This window comes from Vigna unguiculata, chromosome 3 (genome assembly GCF_037176805.1).
Source record: "Vigna unguiculata cultivar grain cowpea cultivar isolate G323 ecotype 2 chromosome 3, ASM3717680v1, whole genome shotgun sequence".
Lineage (NCBI taxonomy): Eukaryota > Viridiplantae > Streptophyta > Magnoliopsida > Fabales > Fabaceae > Vigna > Vigna unguiculata.
The window spans coordinates 47,267,517-47,290,615 of record NC_140794.1 but is presented as its reverse complement, the minus strand read 5'-3'; the positions used below and the strand labels follow the sequence as shown (position 1 = coordinate 47,290,615).

At 28.8% G+C, this 23,099-nt stretch overlaps 2 protein-coding genes across 2 annotated transcripts; both read left to right on the top strand.

The window, feature by feature from the left end:
- Positions 1-1,259: 1,259 nt before the first annotated feature.
- On the top strand, positions 1,260-2,823 carry LOC114176947 (uncharacterized). Its single transcript, XM_028062151.2, has one exon. The coding sequence runs from the start codon at positions 1,457-1,459 to the stop codon at positions 2,732-2,734; it is 1,278 nt and encodes a 425-aa protein (XP_027917952.2). The 5' UTR covers positions 1,260-1,456; the 3' UTR covers positions 2,735-2,823.
- An 8,468-nt stretch (positions 2,824-11,291) lies between these two features.
- On the top strand, positions 11,292-13,462 carry LOC114179812 (uncharacterized). The gene has a single exon (XM_028066276.2). It carries the CDS (start codon positions 11,446-11,448, stop codon positions 13,357-13,359), a length of 1,914 nt encoding a protein of 637 aa, XP_027922077.1. The 5' UTR covers positions 11,292-11,445; the 3' UTR covers positions 13,360-13,462.
- The last annotated feature ends 9,637 nt before the right edge of the window (positions 13,463-23,099 follow it).

Here is a 23,099-nt window from a genome sequence, read left to right as displayed (position 1 = left end):
AACTTGAAACCCTAGCTTCCCTTACCTGAAAAAGGGCTAATATCAGACTTCAACTCTTAAGCCAACGAAACCAGTAGCTCCAAGAGCAGATCTATGAACTGAAACAGCGACACAAAAAAGAAGATTGGATTCACTACAGTGAGCCCCAACATAAACCACGAAAATAACTTAGAAAAGGTTAGGTTCAAGAACTAACTTACGCGAATGGAAGAAGGAGGTTGAGCTCACTTGAACTTGGATAAATTTCCAAACCCTAGCAGAGGTTCTGTGGAGAGAAAATGGGAGAGTCAGGACACTGATTTTTTCAGAATGAATTGTAAATAAAGGATATTGACTGCTTTAAAGACTTTAGCATTCTATGGACCGGTCTTTAGATTCAAGAGTGTTATATTCCTTAAATATTAGGAAACTAAATAAAAGTGGGCTTATGATCTTATATAAGTTTTGTTTAGGTGCTATGTATTCTCGTAAAAGTTGAAAGACCATATCCGTGTGTCCTTTGTTTTACATCCAACAATTACAAATATTAGTACAAAAATGTTCCAATTTCATTATGTTATTAAACTAACATGATATGTACCAGTTAAAATGTATTGACAATTTGAATAACTGATTTGCAATAATACAATTTAAAAGATAAAAAAATATATTTTAAAACATAATTCCTTTTAATTTTAATGAGTATACAAATTATTCTTGATTTTTTTTTTCAAGATTAAAAATTCCATTTACTATAAAGTTAAACAATTTCTTTTAGAAAGATATATCTTCTTAACAAAGAAATTTGGCTACTTCATGTAATAATACCGTTTTTATTAAAAATCTACGTGTATTGAACAAAATTCTTCCTAATTCAAAGCATTTACCATAATTATTTTTAATTTTATTTTCCTGTTTTAAATTATATGAACAAAACTCAACTTAGCAAGTTCAAAATTTACCATCTAAAAATAAACTAACCTCGTTAATTACTTAAACATTGCTTTTAAGGATATAAAATAACATTATTATAAGTAAAAGTTATAAACGATAAAAATTTTAATTAATTACATCAATAATTTTAATTTATGTAAATATAAACAATAAAAATAGTAAATCGTCACTTAAATAACTATTTTAACGTAAAGAAAAACAAAAAAATGAATAACTACCTCGATATTATCTAAATCTGTAAATCTGATAAAAAAATCCAACAATCAAACAAAAACCTACAAAACTACAAACAAAGTACGATTAAAGAAAAAGTACTATTCTTCTCTCCCTTTTTCTTTTCTCCATGTAATAAACAGAACATATGCATTGCAGAAGCTTCTGACACCCGTGAAGCCACTCACCCAAAAGATCTCTGACACCATTCATTGTAGAAAAAAAAGTGAGTTAATGTTCAAAAAAGAACCCATTAATCCAAGCTCTTTCATCCTCCACCGTCTTCAACCACAAAACTCAAACTCAAAAAATGCTCTCTCTCACACTCACTTCCCTTCACCTTCACCACTTTCTAATTCTCTCACTGTTCCTAACCCCATTCGTTACCGATTCAGCCACGCATTGGAGCGACACCCAGTTTCTCAAAGAACTAAAGAACAACCTTCACCCTGTTTCCGTTACCCCAGGCTCCTGCATCTTCTCCTGGGACTTCTCCTATGATCCCTGCGACAACCTTTTCACCGACAAGTTCACGTGCGGCTTCAGGTGCGACGCCGTCGTTTCCGGAACCACTCGACTCACCGAACTCACACTCGACCCCGCTGGTTACTCCGGCACGCTCTCCGCCGCCACCTGGAACCTCCCCTACCTCCAAACTCTTGACGTCTCAAACAACTTCTTCTCAGGCCAAATCCCCGACTCCTTCTCCAACCTCACTCGGTTAACTCGACTCGGTTTATCGAAAAACTTCCTCACCGGAACTATACCCTCTTCCTTATCCTCCCTCTCTAACCTTCAAGAGCTTTACCTCGACAACAACAACCTCCAAGGACCGATCCCCGTCTCTTTTAACCGCCTCACCAACCTTAAACGCCTCGAAATGCAGTCCAACAAGCTAAACGGCGTCGTTCCCGGTTTGAGCTCTCTGAACAATCTTTACTTCTTGGACCTAAGTTTCAATCTTTTCACCGGAGGGTTCCCCTCCGGGCTGCCGGAATCTCTGGTTCAGATTTCAATGCGGAACAACAGCTTAAGCGGCGCGTTGGAACCCGAATCTCTGAGGAACTTGAACTACTTGGAAGTGGTGGATTTGAGTGGCAACAGGTTAACCGGCGCCGTTCCGTTTGCGCTGTTCGAGCTTCCCTCGTTGCAGCAGGTGACGCTCTCTTTCAACGAGTTCTCGCACATGGAAGCGCCTTACGCTTTGGAAATGCGAAGCGGGGTTATAGCGGTTGATCTGAGCGACAACGAGCTTGGGGGGTTTCTGCCGTTGTTCCCGGCGTTGATGCCGAGGCTTTCGTCTCTGTCGTTGGAGAACAACAGGTTCGTGGGAATGATTCCGACCCAGTACGCGTTGAAGACCGTTTTCCCCGAGGCTGGGATAGCTCCGTTTGAGAGGCTTCTATTGGGGGGAAACTACTTGTTTGGAGCTATTCCGAGTCCTCTAATGGCGCTTCAACCGGGTTCTGCCATGGTGAGGCTTGTGGATAATTGCTTGTATAGGTGTCCTATCAGTTTCTTCTTTTGTCAAGGAGGCCAACAAAAATCATTTGAAGAATGTAAGAGATTTAGCCGCTTCATTCCCTAGATTATGCCTTTCATCTACATTTTCATGTCTCAACTTTGCTGCCATGCTCTTTCTTCTTTCTTCATTTCTTACACTCTGCAACTTTTCCACCTTCTTCCTCCTATTTCTTCTTTTATGAAGTTTTCTCTATTTTATATATTCAAGACCACATTCAACTAAATATCTATTACATCCTTGAATGAATTAGTTAATTTTAATTAATACATTTTACTTTATCATAATTAATCTATAAAATTAAATGTTTTAAATAGTAGTTATATTTAATCCAGTTAGTAATAGTTTGAGGAATAAGTTTTTATATTATTAATGACTTGATAAATACATATACTTTTAAGGACAACAGGTAGATTTTTTGATAATAGATTTCAAAATAAATTAAATATAAATTAAATATAAACTTTAGTAAATAATTTTGTCTTTTTAATAATGAGGACAAGAACAAATTTCTGTTTATGTTTTCAATATTTCACAAAAGTATTGTTCTGTCATTATTTTAGGTGATAAGTTACTCATATTAACACTATATCACGTTATGTTGATAAATATTGAAGGTGAGAGTAAAAAGATGACGTAAAATTATGTAATTAAAACAATAACATTCAAATTCATGAAGCAGAAAAACGAAGAAGGTCATTCTGGAGGTAAGAAGGCATTTTAAGTTCAGTTTAGTGTTATCCAAATTTGTAAATATGAATAAGATTTTACAAAATGACAAATAGTTAATTAAAAGTGTACTTGAGCCTTTAATTTTGTCCTCTTTATAATATGATCAAAAGAAAAATATAATTTCCGTTTTTGCGTTTTGATTAATAAATAAAAATGGTGATTTAATGGTAAAGAATGTTAGTTAGATATAAAAAGAATCGTGATCTCTTGAAAGGGAATTCTTGAAAGGGAATTACTAGTGAGGAAGGAGATTATGAGTGTGTTGTTTTTAAGGTTCATGTTTACGGAAACGTTATTTTAAGATGGTAGTTCCTATGTTGCAAGATTTTGTGTCTTTTACTACTCACAAGGGTTGCCAGCATGTGACCGTGTCAGACAGAGACATGCACATTCGGGGCATGCCCAAAATAATGCATGGAGTGGTCTGGCCCACTGTCAGAATGTGGTGGGCTCTATTTTGGGCTAACTTTCTGATGGTGTTTCCGGATTTTGGGCAACTACCAACAGCACCACCAAGCATTTGGATCAAAGCCCAAATGGTAGTTTGAAATTAATTTTCCCAGTTCTGTCTCTTACCAACAATAAATGATTCCTTGGCCTCTCTAGTTTAAAGAGAGACAGGTAGAGAGTGGGTGGGGACAGGTAAATAATTTCTCTGCTTAAAATTCTCATATACTTTTAACTTATCAAATATGACCTTATGAAAAAAGTTTTTATAAATTAGTTCCTACACTATAATGAAACTAATTTTATTTTATTTTTTTCTTATTTTGTTCTTATAGGATGAGTGTAGAGAAGTTTGTTCAAATTAAGGATTAAAAGACGAGGTGAGGAAGAATTTCATTCTCATCCATGTTTAAAGAAATTTTTCATCCTCATTTACATATCACATCGGATATAACATTTTTGTCCCATTCGTATTTTTATCTACCCATGTCCCTGTGCTCGTATGTATTTTTTTTTATTTAAATATCAATTAATTAATATTTTTGAAAAAATAAAAAATTGTGACAAAAAAAATCATGATACTATTAAATATTTAATATAAAAAAAATGTATTTTGTTAATGTCGTATATTTAAAAATAGATTATAATTATATATTTTAAATTAAAATACCAAATATAATTTCACAAGAATCAAAATATTTATTAATTTTATAAATAAAATAAAATTGATAAAATTATAAAATATTTAAAAAATTATAAAAAACAAGTATTCAAGTTTAAAAATAGTTTAAATGTTTCTTATTTTTTCTCTCTAAATTATAATAAAATATTTTTACTTATACACTTCGATCTATTATAGTATATAAAATGTCTTTATACTAAACAAAAATAAGCTTTTTATATTACCTAATGAAAGATTTATTAAAAAATAATAATAAATAAAAACATTAAAAAAGAGTAAAAATATTTAAATGTGAGATGTAAAAATTATTTGATTTCATCTAATTGAGAATACATCTTTTGAACATTTGATTTTATGAACAGTGGCGGGATGTTGATAAAAAATTTTAAGGGACCAAAATAATATATTTAAAATTTATATATCTAACCATTGTCACTAATATAACAAAAGTATATATAATTTAGTATTGAAATTTTTTTGTATGTTTTTTCTTAGAAAAATATGATAGTTTTGAAGTTTTATTTGATATGAAACACATTTTAAATAAGCCTTTTCTAATTTGATCTCTTCCCCCTTGTTAGATATTTTCATATTTGAGAATATTTTTTCTTAAATAAGTTTCAAAAAATTAATATAAAACTTTTCACTTCTAGTCCTTTGAATCTTCATAAAGATTTCATCTAATTCAACAATTGATCATTATTATTATGCTTAACAAAAATGAGTCTATTATTTTATTTTTCATCAATATATCTATTTAAAAAAATTAAGATTAAAAAATAATTTATCAAAACCTAATCTAAAATTGGAAGACGTAAAAGAAAATATATGCTAAGAAGTAGTTATGAAAAAACATATATCACATAACCTTTTCTTTTTATATTCGTACAAAAATAAATATAAAAAAACTCATAAAATGAACAAAATACTAAATATCAAACTAAAATGAATTCAATGAGAACCAATGTTAGTAAATTGTTAGCTGCTGTGTATGTGATTCAATGAAAAAATTAGACTTCTCTAATTATATTTGATAATGTATAGATTCATACTTCTTTGATTCGAAAGTCTCGTAGATTAAATAGATTCCTCTCAAACTAATAATAATTTCATTTTTTTAATGAATTCTCAATATATAAACATCATAAAATACTCATATTCTTCCTAAATGAGACATGGTCTCCTAACAATTATAATTTTTGACATATCAATATTATAAAGTTTGATGAAATATATTGATTTATCTATCACAAACAGCTTAATTCCCAAGACTTCCACTAATGAGTTTTTTCTAACTAAATTACAACTTACCTTACAAATGAAATATCTATCGCATGTTCCGTATATATTTGTGTTCTCAATCATATTTTATAAAAACTCTTGATGAAATTTCTAAAACTAGTTTTCTTATTCTTATTCTTCAATCTTTCCTTCCTCTTACTTTAGAGGATTGAATTAAAAAAAGTTTAAAAAAAATATTGATTTTACTATTTTTAAAATATTGAAAAGAATATTAATTTATTATTAAAATACTTGAAATAAACAATATAAGATATTTTAAAAATTAGATTTTTTTACCACGCATACATGGTCTACCTTTGATCATGTATCATCTATTTTTTTTTTCCAGAAAATTATAAGATAAAAATATAAGACAGTTTATATTAGGTATGATTAGGGATGTCAAAAAGATCCGTACCTGCGAGTATCTGTGGATAAAACTCATAACGGGTAGAAAATGAATTGAAAATGGATACCCGCAAGTAACGGGTACGAGTATTTTTTATACCCGCATGTTAACGGGACGGGTATGAGTATCATAGTATTCGTACTCGTGGATACACGTACCCGCTATATTCTAATTTAAATTAAAAAAATGATTAAAATATTAACACATTGATTTTGAATGGATTATTTTTTATCAACTAGTTTTAAAAAATCTCTATTTATTTGTAAACTGTCATTAAACACGGTTTAAATGAGTTATTTGCACTTTGTTTGAAATTTATAAATGTTATGCATTGTATTTTTTTTTTGAATTTATAATTAAAATTTGTTGTTAAATATTAAAATTTTCTTTTTGTAAATACCCGCGGTACCCATGGATATCCGTGGATTTTAAAAAAATATGCGGGTACCCACACAGATATGGGTACAGGTAGGCAAATATTTATCCAGCAGGTAGGGTACGGGAGAACTACTACTCTTATCCTACTTGCTCCGTTGACATCCCTACATTTAGGGATAACAACATGGGAGAGTAGGGACGAGTTTCATTATCTCATATTCATTCCTAAAGAAAAATGTTATCCTCATCCTCAATCCTAATTTTAACAAGTATCAAACTTTTATCTCATCTTCGTCCCACTGGGTAACAAGAGGATATACTAGTACTCATATCCGTACCCACTTTTTTACTTCATACTCGTACCTGTTTTTCTATTGTTTCAATATCAACTAATTAAATTTTATAAAATAATAAAAGTTATGGTAAAATAATCATAATAGTATCAAATATTCAATATTAAAAAGATAATTGTTTATTCAATATCAAGTATTTAGAAAAAAAAAATTATAATAGTATACATTTCAAATTCGAAAACCAAATAAAATCTTGTAAGAACCAAAATATTTATTAAATTTGCAAACTTTAATTAAATATAGTTGATAAAAATTAAAAATATATAAAAGGAAAAATATATTTAAATGTTTGTTTACTTCAATCTTTTAAATTCTAATGAAATCTCTTTTTCCATACACTAATAAAAGTTATAATACATCACTTTATCAATATCACACAAAGAACAAAAATTAAACTAATAATATAATTTTATATAAATCTTCATTTGTTAAACTTCAATATATATTGGATGGTGATAAAAAATACTCATAACAATTACATTAAATTATTATATTATAGTAAATAAAATTTATTTATACAATTATAGTGATAATATTATACGTAGTGAGTTAGAAAATAAAAAAAATATTTAAAAAATATCAATTTGATAGATTGTTGAATGAAATCACACAATGAAAAACAAATACATAATTAAGAGTACGATAAGATGAAAAATAACTTGGAGATGTAAGTTTCAAATATCAACCTAGTCGATAGTTAAGAGATAGAAAAGAATTGTTTTAGCAAAACAAAAAAAAATCTTCAAATGAAACAAAAATTAATAATTATAGAATAAATAAGATACATTTTTTTATATTACCTAGTAAATGAAATGTTTATGCTATTGAATATTTAAATTGAGAGTGTTAAACATTCTCATGTGAAAATAAAATATATAATAAATAAAAATATTAAAAAAAGAGTAGAAATATTCAAATGTAAGACATAAAAATATTTAATTGACATATTTTATATTCAATTTGGTTCCTATATTCATTATTTTTGTTCAATTTAGTCCCAATTTGTTTTAAAATTGAGCAATTTTGTCCCTTTCCAATTTGAGATCAAATTTATTTTTTATATAGATGTTATAATGATGTTTTTATTAAAATTCACATGTTTAGTAAATATTTGTTGTTTAGGGTTACATTAGTTTAAAATTAGAACAAAAATTTTAAGGATGAAAACTAACACAATTGATCCAACAACATTTTAAGAGAGGTTAAAAATCAAATGTGATTGTTAAAATCAATTGTGATTTTAAAATGTTGAGAGGTTAAAAAGTTTGGGGGAGCACCATTATTTTATGTGATTATGTAATTTTTAACCTTTTAAAATTTTAGGTGAATATGGTGTTACTTCTAATCCTTGAAATTTTTTTCGAATTTTAAACTAATTATAATCATAAACAAAAAATATTTAATAAAACTATAAATTTTAATAAAAACATCATTTTAATGTTTACATAAAAATTAAATTTTATCTCAATTTAGAGACGGATAAAATTGCTCCATTTTAAAAAAATTTGGGACTAAATTAAAATAAAATAAAAAATTAAAAAGGACTAAATTAAATATAAAACATTGACTGTGACACGTGATATACTGTTAGATTGACACGTGATATACTGTTAGATTGACACGTGAACATTTTATCAAAATTAAAAAAAAACTAAAAAAATTAACAAAATTTAAAAAAAAGACCAAATTGACATGTGGCTGTAACTCGTCATTACTATTAATCATTTAAACAGAATTAGCAAAAAATTGATCAAATTGAATAAAATTAACGAAAATTGGGATCTAATTGAAAAAAGAAGAAGAATTTTATGACTGAATTAACAGAACTGAACAAAAATAGAATCTAAATGTATATTTTAACAAATTTTAATACATCACATTATTTCATATTTGAGACGACCAAAATTCTTTTTGTTACTATTATTTTCTATATTATACTTATAAAAAAAATTAACACATAGTTTTACAATAACATATAACATACTTAAAATATTCACATATACATATATGTATATATATATATATATATATATACACACATATATATATATATTACAGTACTGTTTGAATTTTAAATTTACATCATTTGGTACATATTATATTTTCTACACTAGAAGAGAAAGAAGTATTATTTATTTACAGTTCCTTCCTCGTAGGTTAACCTTTAAACATGTGGAGGAAAAAGGTTATGAATATGATTCACTTGGACTATTGGGGGTAAATAAAAAGTGATTCCAATATGTCCTTGATATATTTAGAGCATTTAGGAATATAATGGTAGAATTTCCAGTGCTTGGAATGTTACCGAATTATTTACCGCATTGGTTTGCCATGCGTTTCCCGGAAATACTACTACTATATCGACAAGGAATGGATCGGGCATATTAGGGGCAGCCATCTACAATGAGATTATAATATTTTTTTATACACAATTATAAAATAGGGAAGTGAGACAAATATCACATAGAAAAAATATAGCATATCTCAAGAAAATAAAATAAAATGAAAACTCTTTCAAATTCATGAAACTGAGTTTTTATCATACTTCATAAATATTTTGATTAATTTTGTAGTAACTAGTCATGATAAATAAGCCTCATCATGGCCAACAAAGTAACCCAAGAACATCTCATCTTGAGTAATATCTACTCATTTAAATCTCCAAGGTCATACCTCCAACTACAATAATCAAATCTTTATTTATCATAAATTTCATTTTGATATTAAACCATATAATTGTATGACTAAATAAATAAGACCAGTGCATAACTAAAAACAAATGTAGATAAATAATGAGGACCAGTACGTGATTGGAGATAAATATAAATAGTTAAAGAGGACCAGTACGTGATTGAAGATAAATATAAATAGTTAAAGAGAACCAGTATGTGACTGGAGGTAAATATAAATAAATAAATAAATGAGAGTAATATAAATTAAATAAATAGGACCTGTGCAAAAACTAGAGATAAATATAAATGAATAAATAAATAAGAATGAGAACTAAATAGAAATTAGAATGAGATTAGGAACACCTCACTTAAAGATAAATATAGAAATAAAAATTATTATGAAAAGATAAAAAAATAAAAATGAAAAGATAGAATGATCAATATCTTCTCCTCTTACCTCGGAGATTGGAAAATATATGAATAAATGCACGATTCAAGTATGATTTCCCTTTGCTTCTTATGGTTACGTTTTTCTTCTTTTATCTATTGTGTTTCTCTCTTATTCTTTTTTCGTTGCTTTCACTCTCATTGCTTTCATTACACCAGTACTCTTTATATAGAGGCATTATGCGGTAAATAGCAAAGATTCCTTCATTAAATACACTCAATCCTATCCAAAGATTTGCAGTACAAGAATAAAATTTTTATTAATTAAAGTGTCATCTGTTAACTACGAATCGGATCCTGAATCCTGAATCATCTATCTCTTCGTACAAGAGATACGCTTATATATATATATATATATATATATATATATATATATATATATATATATATATATATATAATGTAATTTTTACTTATAACTTTAATATATAATATATGAAAAGTAATATATTATAAAATTTTAGATATTATTATATCAAAATCATTGTACTATAAATTTGAGATGTTACGATATTTATATTTATTGAAAATAATGTTGTAAATTTGATTATTCTTTTGATCGAATATTTATATTCAATTAGATATCAAAATTTTGAACCTAATAGTATGTATCAACTGAAATGAATCTTAAACTTGTAAAGAAAGGTCAGATGGTTCATGACAGACAAGTTTGTCTCTCTTTTCATTCTTTGGCCTTTATAAAGCGAATTTAAAATAATTTAAAACTGTTTAACAATGGTTTTTTAATTCAAAATCTGTGAAATAAACATTACAAACTATTACTTAATTTATTTAATTTTCAAAAATAAATATATTGTATTTGTAACTTGTAAGTGCGTGCATGTGTGAAAGTGTGTGTATAGTATGATTTTAAACCAAAAGTAGTGAATATGATGAGTAGTTGCTAAATGTTAGTAATCCCAGTCATTTTCCACTGAGGAGGCACAGATTTTGAAACATCAAAATTGCTTACAGTGATGGGATGTATAATTGTAAAATCATCATGATAACAAACTTTTGAGCACGGAGAATCCCATCTTCTTTTTCAGGGTTTTTTGTTGAACCAAAGCCACTTGCTTCCAAATAGCCAAGTCAGGGAAATCCAAGTGGCCGTTAGAGGCACATGCCTCTCTTCAAAATGCTGCATGCAAAGCATCAACAGTTCTCGCTTTTCAAACATCTCCGATGCCATTTTCATACATACACCACTTCGATGATAGATAAATTGAATATAAATAAATTTTCATGGAGGAAGCCAACTAAATTAAATCACAATCAAATCGTAAATCGTATAGAAAGAGTCGTACAACACTTGATAAATACGAAGTCGTAAGCTGTCTCAGCCAAGTACAAGCAACCTATTCATAATTCTGAACTATGGTAGTAGTCATGATGTTGCTTCTCATTTTGTCATCTCTTACCTCAATTTCGGAGCCATGTCACGTGGTGGACAAAGAAGCACTACTAGAATTCAAGAGCAGGATCATCTCTGACCCTTCAAAACTGCTAGATTCCTGGACACCTTCCTCTGACTGCTGCCACACTTGGGAGGGCATCGCATGTGGTTCCACTGGCAGGGTCATCAACCTTACTAGAATCGGCGTTGTGTTCGACGTTGATGACATCCCTCTCGAAACCTACATGTCAGGAACCTTGTCACCTTATCTTGGAAACTTGTCTGCTCTTCAAGTTTTGGACCTTAGCAATCTGAAGCAGTTGCATGGTCCAATACCTCCACAACTCGCCAAGCTATCCCATTTGACAAAACTTTTTCTCTATTCAAACCAGCTCTCAGGTGGGGTTCCCGCGTCTTTTGAAAAGCTTTCACGGCTCCAGAGTTTGTACCTCGATAACAACCAATTGTTTGGTAATGTTCCTTTTTCTGTCTTTGCCTCCTTCAAGTCTCTTTCAGAACTTGGTCTATCTGGGAACAGGCTTTCTGGGGGGATTCCTTCTTCCCTTGGAAGAATGGTATTTCTCACCAGGCTTCACCTTCATCAAAACGATTTTCATGGAAACATTCCTTCTACCATTGGAAATCTTGTAAACCTCAAGGATTTGGATTTCTCTTATAACCAGATTAGTGGAAGAATCCCAGAGTCAATTGGGAGACTCTCACAATTGGTTTTTCTGGATCTCATGCACAATAATCTCTCAGGAAACCTCCCTTTTTCTATTGGGGATTTAAGTTCTCTCAAGTTTTGTAGTTTATCAGAGAACAAGCTAACAGGCCTTTTGCCTTATTCCATTGGAAAACTCGGCAATGTGCGAAGGGTAATCCTTGAGAACAATAAACTCACTGGGAACTTACCTTCCACCATTGGCCATCTAACTAGTTTAACTGATTTATTTCTCGCAGACAATGAATTCAGTGGCAAAATTCCACCTTCCTTTGGCAATTTAATCAACCTGCAAACACTGGATTTGTCAAGAAACCAACTTTCTGGTCTACTTCCCCCTCAACTTGCTAAACTACAGAGTTTGCAAACTTTAGACTTGTCATTCAACCCATTAGGACTAGCCAAAGTACCCAAGTGGGTTTCCAAGTCTAGAGTTTTTCAGTTGAAATTGGCTCAGACAGGGATCAAAGGTCAACTTCCAAAGTGGCTTGCATATTCATCAGTGTCAACCCTTGATTTGTCAAGCAATGCATTAACGGGGAAATTGCCATGGTGGATCGGAAACATGACTCGCCTTTCCTTCCTGAACCTGTCAAACAACCAGTTTCATTCGTCAATCCCTGTGGCATTCATGGGTCTTTCTTCTCTGATGGACCTTGACCTCCATTCCAATAACCTCACAGGGTCCCTAAAAGTGGTGTTTGAGAAAGAGGCTCAATTTTCGCTAGGCCATTTCAACTCCCTCGACCTATCTAACAACAAGTTTTGCGGTCCCATTGACGACAACATTGGACAAAAGGCCTCAATGAGTTCAATCAAATCTCTTGCTTTGTCACACAACCCGTTGGGAGGATCGATACCAAAGTCAATTGGGAAACTGAGAGAATTGGAGATTCTGGAGCTTGAAGACAGTGGACTCTCGGGGGATATACCCGAAGAGCTTGGTGATGCCGAAACTTTAACAAAGATTAATCTTTCAAACAACAAATTAAGTGGCAACATACCAGAGAAGGTCCTAAATTTGAAGAAGCTTGAAGAGTTTGATGTGTCAAGAAACAGACTCAGAGGGAGGATCCCTCCACATAAGGCCATGTTTCCTATTTCAGCTTTTGTGGGTAATCGTGGATTGTGTGGACCACCTCTTCCTCCTTGTAAACTTCGTTATAGATGAGCACACTATCAGACAGATTATTTTAAGCATATAATTAGAGATTTTGATTCCCATGTTCATGTGTATGAGGAAATAAATAGTAAACATCATGAAAAGTCTTTGAAGATTCAACCACGGTCGTGCATGATGCTTCCATTAATGATTTTGTTTGCTTTGCATGTTTTTTGTTTTGCTTGCTTAACTATATATTGATTTCATGTATATATTTTCTTCGTTTTTCTTTTTTGTTGTTTAATGTTTTTGGAATGATCTAAACTCAAAGGAGACCAAGCAAAGTGCAAGTTTCATCAAATTTTGTAGACAATGTTTAATATAGAAACCCAAAGCCATACCAGGTGAGTAATGGCTGAAATTTTGTAAAAGTTTGATACTATTATTTTTATTTTTTGATTCATATCTTTTATTTCTTAACATAATGATTTAGTGTGAATCATTGATTAATGTATTTTTTTTTTTAAAAATCAATAATTCACACTAAGCTGGTCAGAAAATAAAGAATGAAAGTTAGAAAAAATGAAAGGAAAAGTATAATTTCTCGAATTATATTTAGATAAAACTAGAAATAAATTCTAAAACTTTTCCTTTGGAGTCTCGGTGAGATAAACTCACATTGATGCTCATACGTGACATGCAAAGTGAGCCTCCATTTCGTTTTTATGTACAACAATTTTCTCCATTTATGTTATTCAAAATGTGAGTACATATTATCAATCTCGTATTCTAATCTTAATTTTAATGCTTTGATCAAAGATAACGGTAAATCTATTTTGTGTTTGAAAAATAGAAGTTGAAAGATAATTTTTTCGGACATCGAGGAAGAATAATTTGAGCCAAAATTTTACTTTTTTGGAAGATAATCGTTTTAACTTTAGTTTTGAAAAAAAAAAATATCTAACTCAATTTAGGTTTACGTTTGGAAAGGTTTAGAAAAATTTTGTTATTTAAACCAAGACCATTTTAGACTCTCGACTGTCTTTGTGTGTCCCTATTTGAGTTTCACGAATCTTTTGTAGAGTTTTGGAAGTAAATTGAAATACAAGTATAGAAAATAAATTTAAATGATATTTACATTATATAAAAATATTGTTTTAAATCAGTTTTTAGTTTTAATTTGAATCCATGTTTATCTTACTTTAAATAGAACAATTTGTTTGAAATACATCAATTTTATCTAAAATTTATTTTTAAACTTTATGTGATACAAAATTATTTATTAAATTATCATAATTAATTTTATTTAATATTTTTTATTTAATAGATAAAAAATCATTTTGTTTAATTTTATGTGAAACATTGTTGATTTTAAGTAAGTTTTTATTACTTTTAATTTTGAAAAAGTCCTACTAAATGAAGTAATTTTATATTAAAATTTTCAACATTACTTTATAAGTTATATATACATTTAGAAAAGAATATATATTTTTTTATATAATTAAAATTAATTTTATCTAAAATTTATCTTTTAAGCTTTTTTGATACAAAATTATTTATTAAATTGTAGTAATTAACTTTATTTAATATTTTTTATTTTAATAGATAATAAGATCCATTTGTTTTATCTTTGTTAAGACATTGTTACTCTTAAATAAATTTTTATTACTTTTAGTTTTGAAAAACTCTTCGACGGAAGCAATTAATGCACCAATGGTCAACATTATTATATAAGTTATATATGCATTTGAAAAATAATATATATTTTTTATATAATTAATAATGTCAATTTATTTATATTTTTCAATCCTATAATTTTATTTAAGATGTTTAATTTTGAAAATAGATCCAATCAATTCAGATCCAAAAAATTAGTATGTTTTAAAGATTTTTCAAGATTTCAGTATTTTTCTTTCAAAAATACATAGTCTAATGACTTTAATTTTTAATACTAAATACAAAACCAAAAATATTTCCGTACACTTTAAATTGTTCAAATTTACTTTGAAACATAGTAATTGCATTACCTCCAATGTACAAAAAATAATCAATTCTAAATAATTTTTGAAAATTTTAAATTTCATATTAGGGATGAAATCGGAGCCAGACAGGAACAAGTTTCATTATTTCACATTCTTATTACTGTTTCAATATCAATTAGTTAATATTAAAAAAAAACATGACAACGGAAATATGATATTATCAAATATTCAAGATCAAAAAGACGTATTTTAGTTTCTTCAATATCAAATATTTAGAAAAAAATTATAATTGTATACATTATTAGAGTACAAAATAAAATTTCATGACAACACAAATATTTATTAAATTTGCAAATGCAACTGAAACAAAATTGATACAAGTAAAATATAGTTTTAAAAAATTATAACAAATAAACAAATATTTAAATATTTTGAAATTTCTCTTTACTTCTTTTGTCTAAATTCTAATGAGATCTCTTTCTTTATACATTAATACAAATTATAATACACCAATTGAACGAAATTACATAAGAACAAAGATTAAATTAAATAATTATTAAATTAGCATAGATATTTCATTGTTTAAACTTCAATTTATGTTAGAGGGTGATAAAAAAGATTAATGACAATAACATTAAATTAATATATTATAGTAGATGAAATGTCTTCATACAATTACGGTGATAAAATTACACTTAGATAATGAGTTAGAAAATAAAAATAATTATATAAAAAATGTAAAATTAGTATTTTAAATGATAAAAATAAACAAGAAATAATAAAATTAGAAAGAAGTAAAAATGTTCAAATGTTTGTCTTAGAAACAATTTGATACACCATTAAATGAAATCAAATACAGGAAAATAAATGTATAAATTAAGGGTTTAATAAGATGAAAAGTATCCAAGAGATCAAAGAAAACCTTCATAAATGAAACTACTTAAATTGTTGAGAAATGATAAAAATTGTTTAAGCAAAACAAAATTTCTTCAAATAAAATAAAAATTAAAGACCAAAGAGAATAAAAAAAGGTTTTTTTGAATTACCTGAGAGTCAAATATTCTCATGTGAAACAAAATTATAAATAAAAATATTAAAAAAGAGTAATATTTATATGTGAGACATAAAAATTATTTAATTCACTGTAATTGATAAGAAAAGTGCATTGGAGATGTAAGTGGGTTTCCTAGATATAAAAAAGTCAAATCACTATAAGGGAAGGGGGAAATATATAACAAGAAAAAAGAAGGAATATAAAATTAATTATAAAAGAGTGTGTTACTGGTTACCTAATAACTTGTGAGTATTTTAGTAATTTAAACGAAGATGACTATAGGGATGAGGATGAGTCGGATATGTACATACTCATATTTGTCTCCATATCTAATTCAAACATTCGGGTATTATCCATACTTATACTCGTGCCAAATCAATACAGATATTCTCCATCAAAATGGAGACGAGTTCGAACAATACCCATTGAAACGTGTTTATTTGTCATCCATATTTCATATATTTTAAATTATTAAAATCTATATTATTATGAACTTGTTCATTCAAAGAACATTCACTTGTATTTTCTAATTCATTTTTATTATCTATTTTTATAATTTTTCCATAACTCCCTTTTGTGATAAATTATAAAAATAGATAATTAATCAGAATTTATTAGTAAGAGAATAGAGATAGTTAATCAATCTTTTTTTCCTAAACAAAATTATGATTAGTTGAAAATTTTATTAGCTTACTAAATATTATTTTTAGTACGAACAAAAATTAATAGTCACTCATAATATTTTAATTAAATTTTATTCTCAAACACAATTTTACAATTAATTTAATATAAATGTATTAAACAAAAGTTATTTTGGGTCTTTTTAGAGGGCCTAAAACAAGAGTTTAACCTCTTTGGACCCTAAGTCGACCATGCTCTTTGTATTACTTAATGTGAAACTTTGGTAAATATTCAATCAAAAACTAATATATCAACCCTTCACCAAAAGTGTCACATATAAGAGACCCACAATGAACCTTCAACATGATCCCTTCTTCTTGAAACAAACATATAACATATTTTTTACATATATGCTTGATCCACTCTTATTACTAGTAACTTACACATAGACTCATTCATGACAATACTTCTTCCCTATCATTAGCTCTGACCATCTTCATTATTAAACAAGCTAGACCCTACCACACATACATGAATGAAGTCATTACATACAAAAATCATTGGTAGTAACCTCCCTTCAAAGATGCACATGTCAAATTGTTCATATTCCTCTCTTGATAAGTGTATTATTTTTTTGAAAAAAATAGCAAATCTTTGAATACAATTTTGACAAAATTATAAATCTAATGACATACAACTACCAAAACTCTCACATACCCAAAAATTTATTGAGTTTTAGTGACAAGTATCAAAATAATTATTTATTTTTCTACTATTTTCCTTTTTATATTATTCAATTTAAAATCTGGTAAATACTCACTTGAGAACCAATATATATAAAATAATTAAAATTTAATGAAAATGTTATAATTTGCAATGGTAAGAATTGAGTAGTGATATTTTAATGATGAAAACTATTGTTATTTTAATATGTACTATATAGAAACATGAATACATTAAGATTAAGATTTCAAATTTATAATGTAAAGATAGTTAGTTACATGGCACATTCTTGATACGAGTTTACTATTGGAACGGGGGATAATGTATTTTAGAATCTTTCATTCACAAATGCTCATATATTGTTCCTATTGCATGTTTTAAATATGTGCTTCTATTATATTATTTTATGAAATATTGATTCCAAGTTAGTTTTTAAACCTAAATCTTTTTCTTCACCCTTCCAATGTTATAAATGAAAAAGGTATAATGGATATATTAGAATTTTTGGGGGGCACAAGGACCAATATGTGGGATTGAGGAAGCAATGCTGTGATTATGTAACATCAATAGTGCAATTTCCACGTAAATCCTTCATATATTGCATGAAAAATTTATGAATACAGGAGGTACCCTTCGAGTTTTGGTGTCGATCAAATATGGGTTATCCAGAAGAGTATGTGTTTCATTTCGATAAGAACCATTTTTTTACTGTAATTGTAATTGCAGCTGTAACGTCAAGGTTTTTGCGGTCCATCGACTGCTATTGCCTATGACAATCATATTTGTTTATAATTGATTGCAATATTAAGGATCATTATAAAAACTGCAACCACAACTACAATCACAACTATCATTTAAAACATTTGGTTACGACAATTTTAAATGAAAGAAAAATAAATAAAAAATGAACTAATCCAATTGTATAGGTAATACACGTCATGTATTGAATTTTTTAATAAGTAATTATCCTAATATGTAAATATTTCACCATAGATTTATTTTTTTATTAATGTATTTATATAATTTAACATTATCACTTTTGATAATTAATACAATATAACATTATCTTTCATAGAGTTATGGCAGTTCCTTATAGAGTTATAATAATTAATATTTTTTTCTGAGACCGACGAATCTTTTAAAATCGACATAAAAGTAGATTTTGTATGATGTTCATAAAAGATTTAAACTTTCTATATCAAATATACCAACCCTATTCTTCTAAACATTCACGTAGTAATTATAAATAATTTCTAAACATTCTTATATTAATTATAAATAATATTATAACACTTTAACATAAAAAAATATAATTAAACTGAAATTCATCACAGTTCTCAATCTAGAGAATACGTAAAACAAAATATGATCAACATAACATAACTTCTAATAAGAAGATAACAAAAATTATAAACTGTCAAAATAAATTCTTTCTTGAAAAGTGTAAAAATAAAATCAATTAACTAGATCAAGCATTAAATTAAAGAATCATATTTAGACTTAGTCTTTCAAAACACCAATGTATTGAATGAATTAGTGAAACTCTGCATATGTCATACTTACTCCCAAGTCCTAAACTAATTTTTGAGCTCCTAAGACCAAATGACTCAAACCAAACCATGACAATGTTAATCCCACTAGTTTCATAGGTATGATCCTTCGACTACACCACCTAAATATCACACTCTATGTAAGTGAGATACCAGTTGATTTAGGATAGTCTCACTCTCGAAATCCTTTTTCAATCCTAAATGTAATATTTTCCTTGAAAATAGTCACTAAGAACCAAACTTATCATTTATAAAGCTAAACAAAACAAAAACAATTTAAACAAAATATGATATTTGTTGGTTCTCGAGTGAGTATTCACCAAAGTCTCACATCGAGTAATATGGGGAAGATAGTAGCAAAAAATTATTATAAAAATAAAGAGTTATATTTGGAGTTATCATCACAGCTCAATAGGTTTGCAATTTTTTCCCGAAAAATTGAATTTTGAGTAATAATACTTTTTGTTGAGTATTTTTGGATGAAAGCTTTGAGATGTCGAACCACGTTAAATTTAATTTATATTTTTGCTCTTATTTGTGGATATGTTTCTGTTTGAAGATATCATTTTCTTAGTGCGTGTTTCCCAACCATACTCAATTTATCAATTTTATCAACACTATTCTTTACGAGAATACTATCACAAAAATCCAGAAGAAAATCATATACTTATCCCTTTCACCAAGAATCATTTTCTTCCATATATGCTAGCCCCATTCTTTTTTGTCAAAATTGCAATCACACCAACACCATCACTATATGACCAATATGGTGTAACACAACTTTAGGTTTCATTAAGGAAATTCCTAATTATCATTAATGTCTAAGAATCACACAAACCACCTATGTCATTGCTGTATAATTCATTAACAATCAAATATATATTCATCTCCAAACATAAAACAGAACATCAAAACTCTCACAATTATCAAACTTCACCAAATCATTTATAGTTTCTCATCTTTGATTTACTCAAAGGTGAAAATTTGATTGATTTAATGAAAAAGAGTAGTAATAGAACTTAAATGAGAAAACTGATTTGTTCAAAATGGTTCTTGGTAAAGGTGGGCAAAAAATCCAATTTTTATGATCCAATCCATTTTTTCTATGATCTAATCCATTTAATATCCGTTCTATTAAAAATCCAATCCATTTAAAATCCATTTTATTGGATCTGGATATCAATCTAATCTACATTTTATATATTTTATGGATTGGATATCCATTCTCGAAATCTAGATTTTCAAAATGGATAATCCAAAATATCTAACCCAAATTTTCACTTTATATTTTTTGTTAGTTTAGGTTAAAGGTTGAGACGGACTAGTCCAAATTTAGTCGTATTTGATTGAGTTGGCGTGACCCTATACAAAATTTGGCCGAATTAGGCCAAATTCTATCAAGTCGACCCCGATCGATATTTGACCCAGTTGGTCCTGGACAAAATTTGGAAGTATTCGGCCAAATCTGTCAAATTCTTTGGTGTCAGCCCTATGGACACAAATTTGGATCCACATCCATTATTTGGATCCAAAATGGATGTGGATTAGATTTTCGATAGGGTTGACACCATAGAATTTGACAGATTTTTTGTCGAGGTCAAATTTCAGCATGGGATAAACTTGGATGACTTTCGAACGATTTCGGTCGGGGACGACGTGACCAAATTTTGGGCTAACGTCGACTTGACAAAATTTCAGTTGAGATCGACTTGACTGGATTCGACTGAATTTCGGCCAGGGCCGATTTTGCCTAATACGATCAAAATTTAGCCAGAGCCGATTTGGCCAAATATGGTCACATTTGGGTCAAGGCCTGATCAGTCAAATTTCGGTCAAGGTTGACTCCACTAAATTCGTCGGCCGGGACCGACTTGATTGAATATGGCCAATTTTCGATCACAGCCGACTAAATTGAATATAGTCAAATTTCGTTCAGGATTTAGTTGACGGAATACGGCTAAATTTGGGCAAGTGCTGACTTAACAAAATTTTGGTCATGACCAACTCGACTAAATTTGGCCAAAATTAGGTTAGGACCGACTCGCCTAAATATGACCAAATTTCGGTCGCGATCGACTCTGCCGAATACAACCAAATTCAGGTCAGGACCAACACGTCGAATTTTGACCGAAGCCGACCGACTAAATTCGGCCAAATTTCTGTCGTGGCCGACTCAGTTGAATACAACCAAATTTCGATCGTGACCGACTCATTTGAATACGGCCAAATTTCATCCTAGACCGTCTCAGCCAAATACGACCAAATTTGGTTCAGGGCCGACTCGGCCAAATCTCAATCGGGGTCAACTCGATTGAATTCGACCAAATTTTGACTGGAGCCAACTAGGCTGAATACAGCCAAATTTTGGTCGCGGTTGTCTCGACCGAATACAGTCAAATTTTGTTTAGGTCAACTCAGCCCAATGCAGTCAAATTTAGGTCGGGGTGAACTCAACCGAATACTTCCAAATTTTGTCCAGGACCAATTGGGCCAAATTTCGATAGGGACCGACTTGACAGAATTCCGCAAAATTTTGTATAAGGTCACGTCAACTCAATCTAATACGACTAAATTTAGACTAGTCAGTCTTAACTTTTAGCCTAATCTAACCAAAAATATAAATTGAAAATTTGGATTGGATATTTTGGATTATCCATTTTGAAAATCTAGATTTAAAGAATGGATATCCAATTCATAAAATATATAAAATATATATCAGATTGATATCCATATCCAATAAAATGGATTTTAAATGGATTGAATTTTTAATAAAATAGATATTAAATGGATTAGATCATAGAAAAAATAGATTGAATTAATAAAAATGGATTTTTTGCCCACCCTTGATTAGAATTTTGTGACACATCTCTTCGCATATTGAATGTCAGAACAGAAACCAATAAAAAATATTGTCTGCCAACATCTAAACACTTTTCTAAAATCTTCCATGTAATGATAGCAGACATCTGCAAAAGCTTCAAATTATTGTTGTTGCATAAGGTTAGCTTTTCTAATTCCGGTAAAATAATGTCCTTTCTCTTCCTTCTTTCGATCAATAAGAAACTATTATCTGAAGAAGGATAAATAGTAAAGAAGAACCTTAGCCTGCAACAAGTAAACCAAAGCACCATTATTTTATGAAAGAATTAGGTATTTCTGTAATATCCAAATATATATATATATATATATATATATATATATATATAATAATAATATAAACATTTTGATAAATTAAGGACATGAAAGTTGAAATTACTTTATCAACATTTTGATACTTATAAACACGGCAACTTTACCACTGTAGTGAAATTTTTATTTGATAAATATTCTATTAGATATTTGACTTCATTGGAGTTGTTAAAAATAATTATTTTCTTTGTACATGCACAACTGTAAATAAGATTACCTATTCATACCACTATTAAATTCATTTAAACAAAATCTGTAAGTGTAACATCTAAAAATATATATATATATATATATATATATATATTTAAATTAAACTATCAGACTTTATAATTGGAATTAATAATAAATGATTACCGTATAAGGTAATTCTGTTAAAGAAAAAAAAAGATTATATATATGTATAGAGAATAAAAGAGTGATAAGTAGATAACGTAAAAGCTATTGAAAAAAAAAATAATAATAAAATATGAAAGGATAACATGACAATAAATGCCACTTTATCAGGTTACTGTGAAAAAAAAAAAGATCTGCGAACGAGTAGTTGAATTGGAATGTAAAAAGCAAAACCAAAGAAAATGAGGTTAATGTTGAACTAAAGTAATCATTACACATAGGAGTATAAATAGAATGAAGAAGAGATATTGAGAACCACAGAAGAAAAAAAAAGAGGAACAGAAGAAGAAACTCTGC

Coding starts and splice junctions, on each gene's coding strand:
- LOC114179812 (XM_028066276.2), top strand. CDS start 11,446: ATGGTAGTAGTCATGATGTTGCTTCTCATTTTGTCATCTCTTACCTCA.
- LOC114176947 (XM_028062151.2), top strand. CDS start 1,457: ATGCTCTCTCTCACACTCACTTCCCTTCACCTTCACCACTTTCTAATT.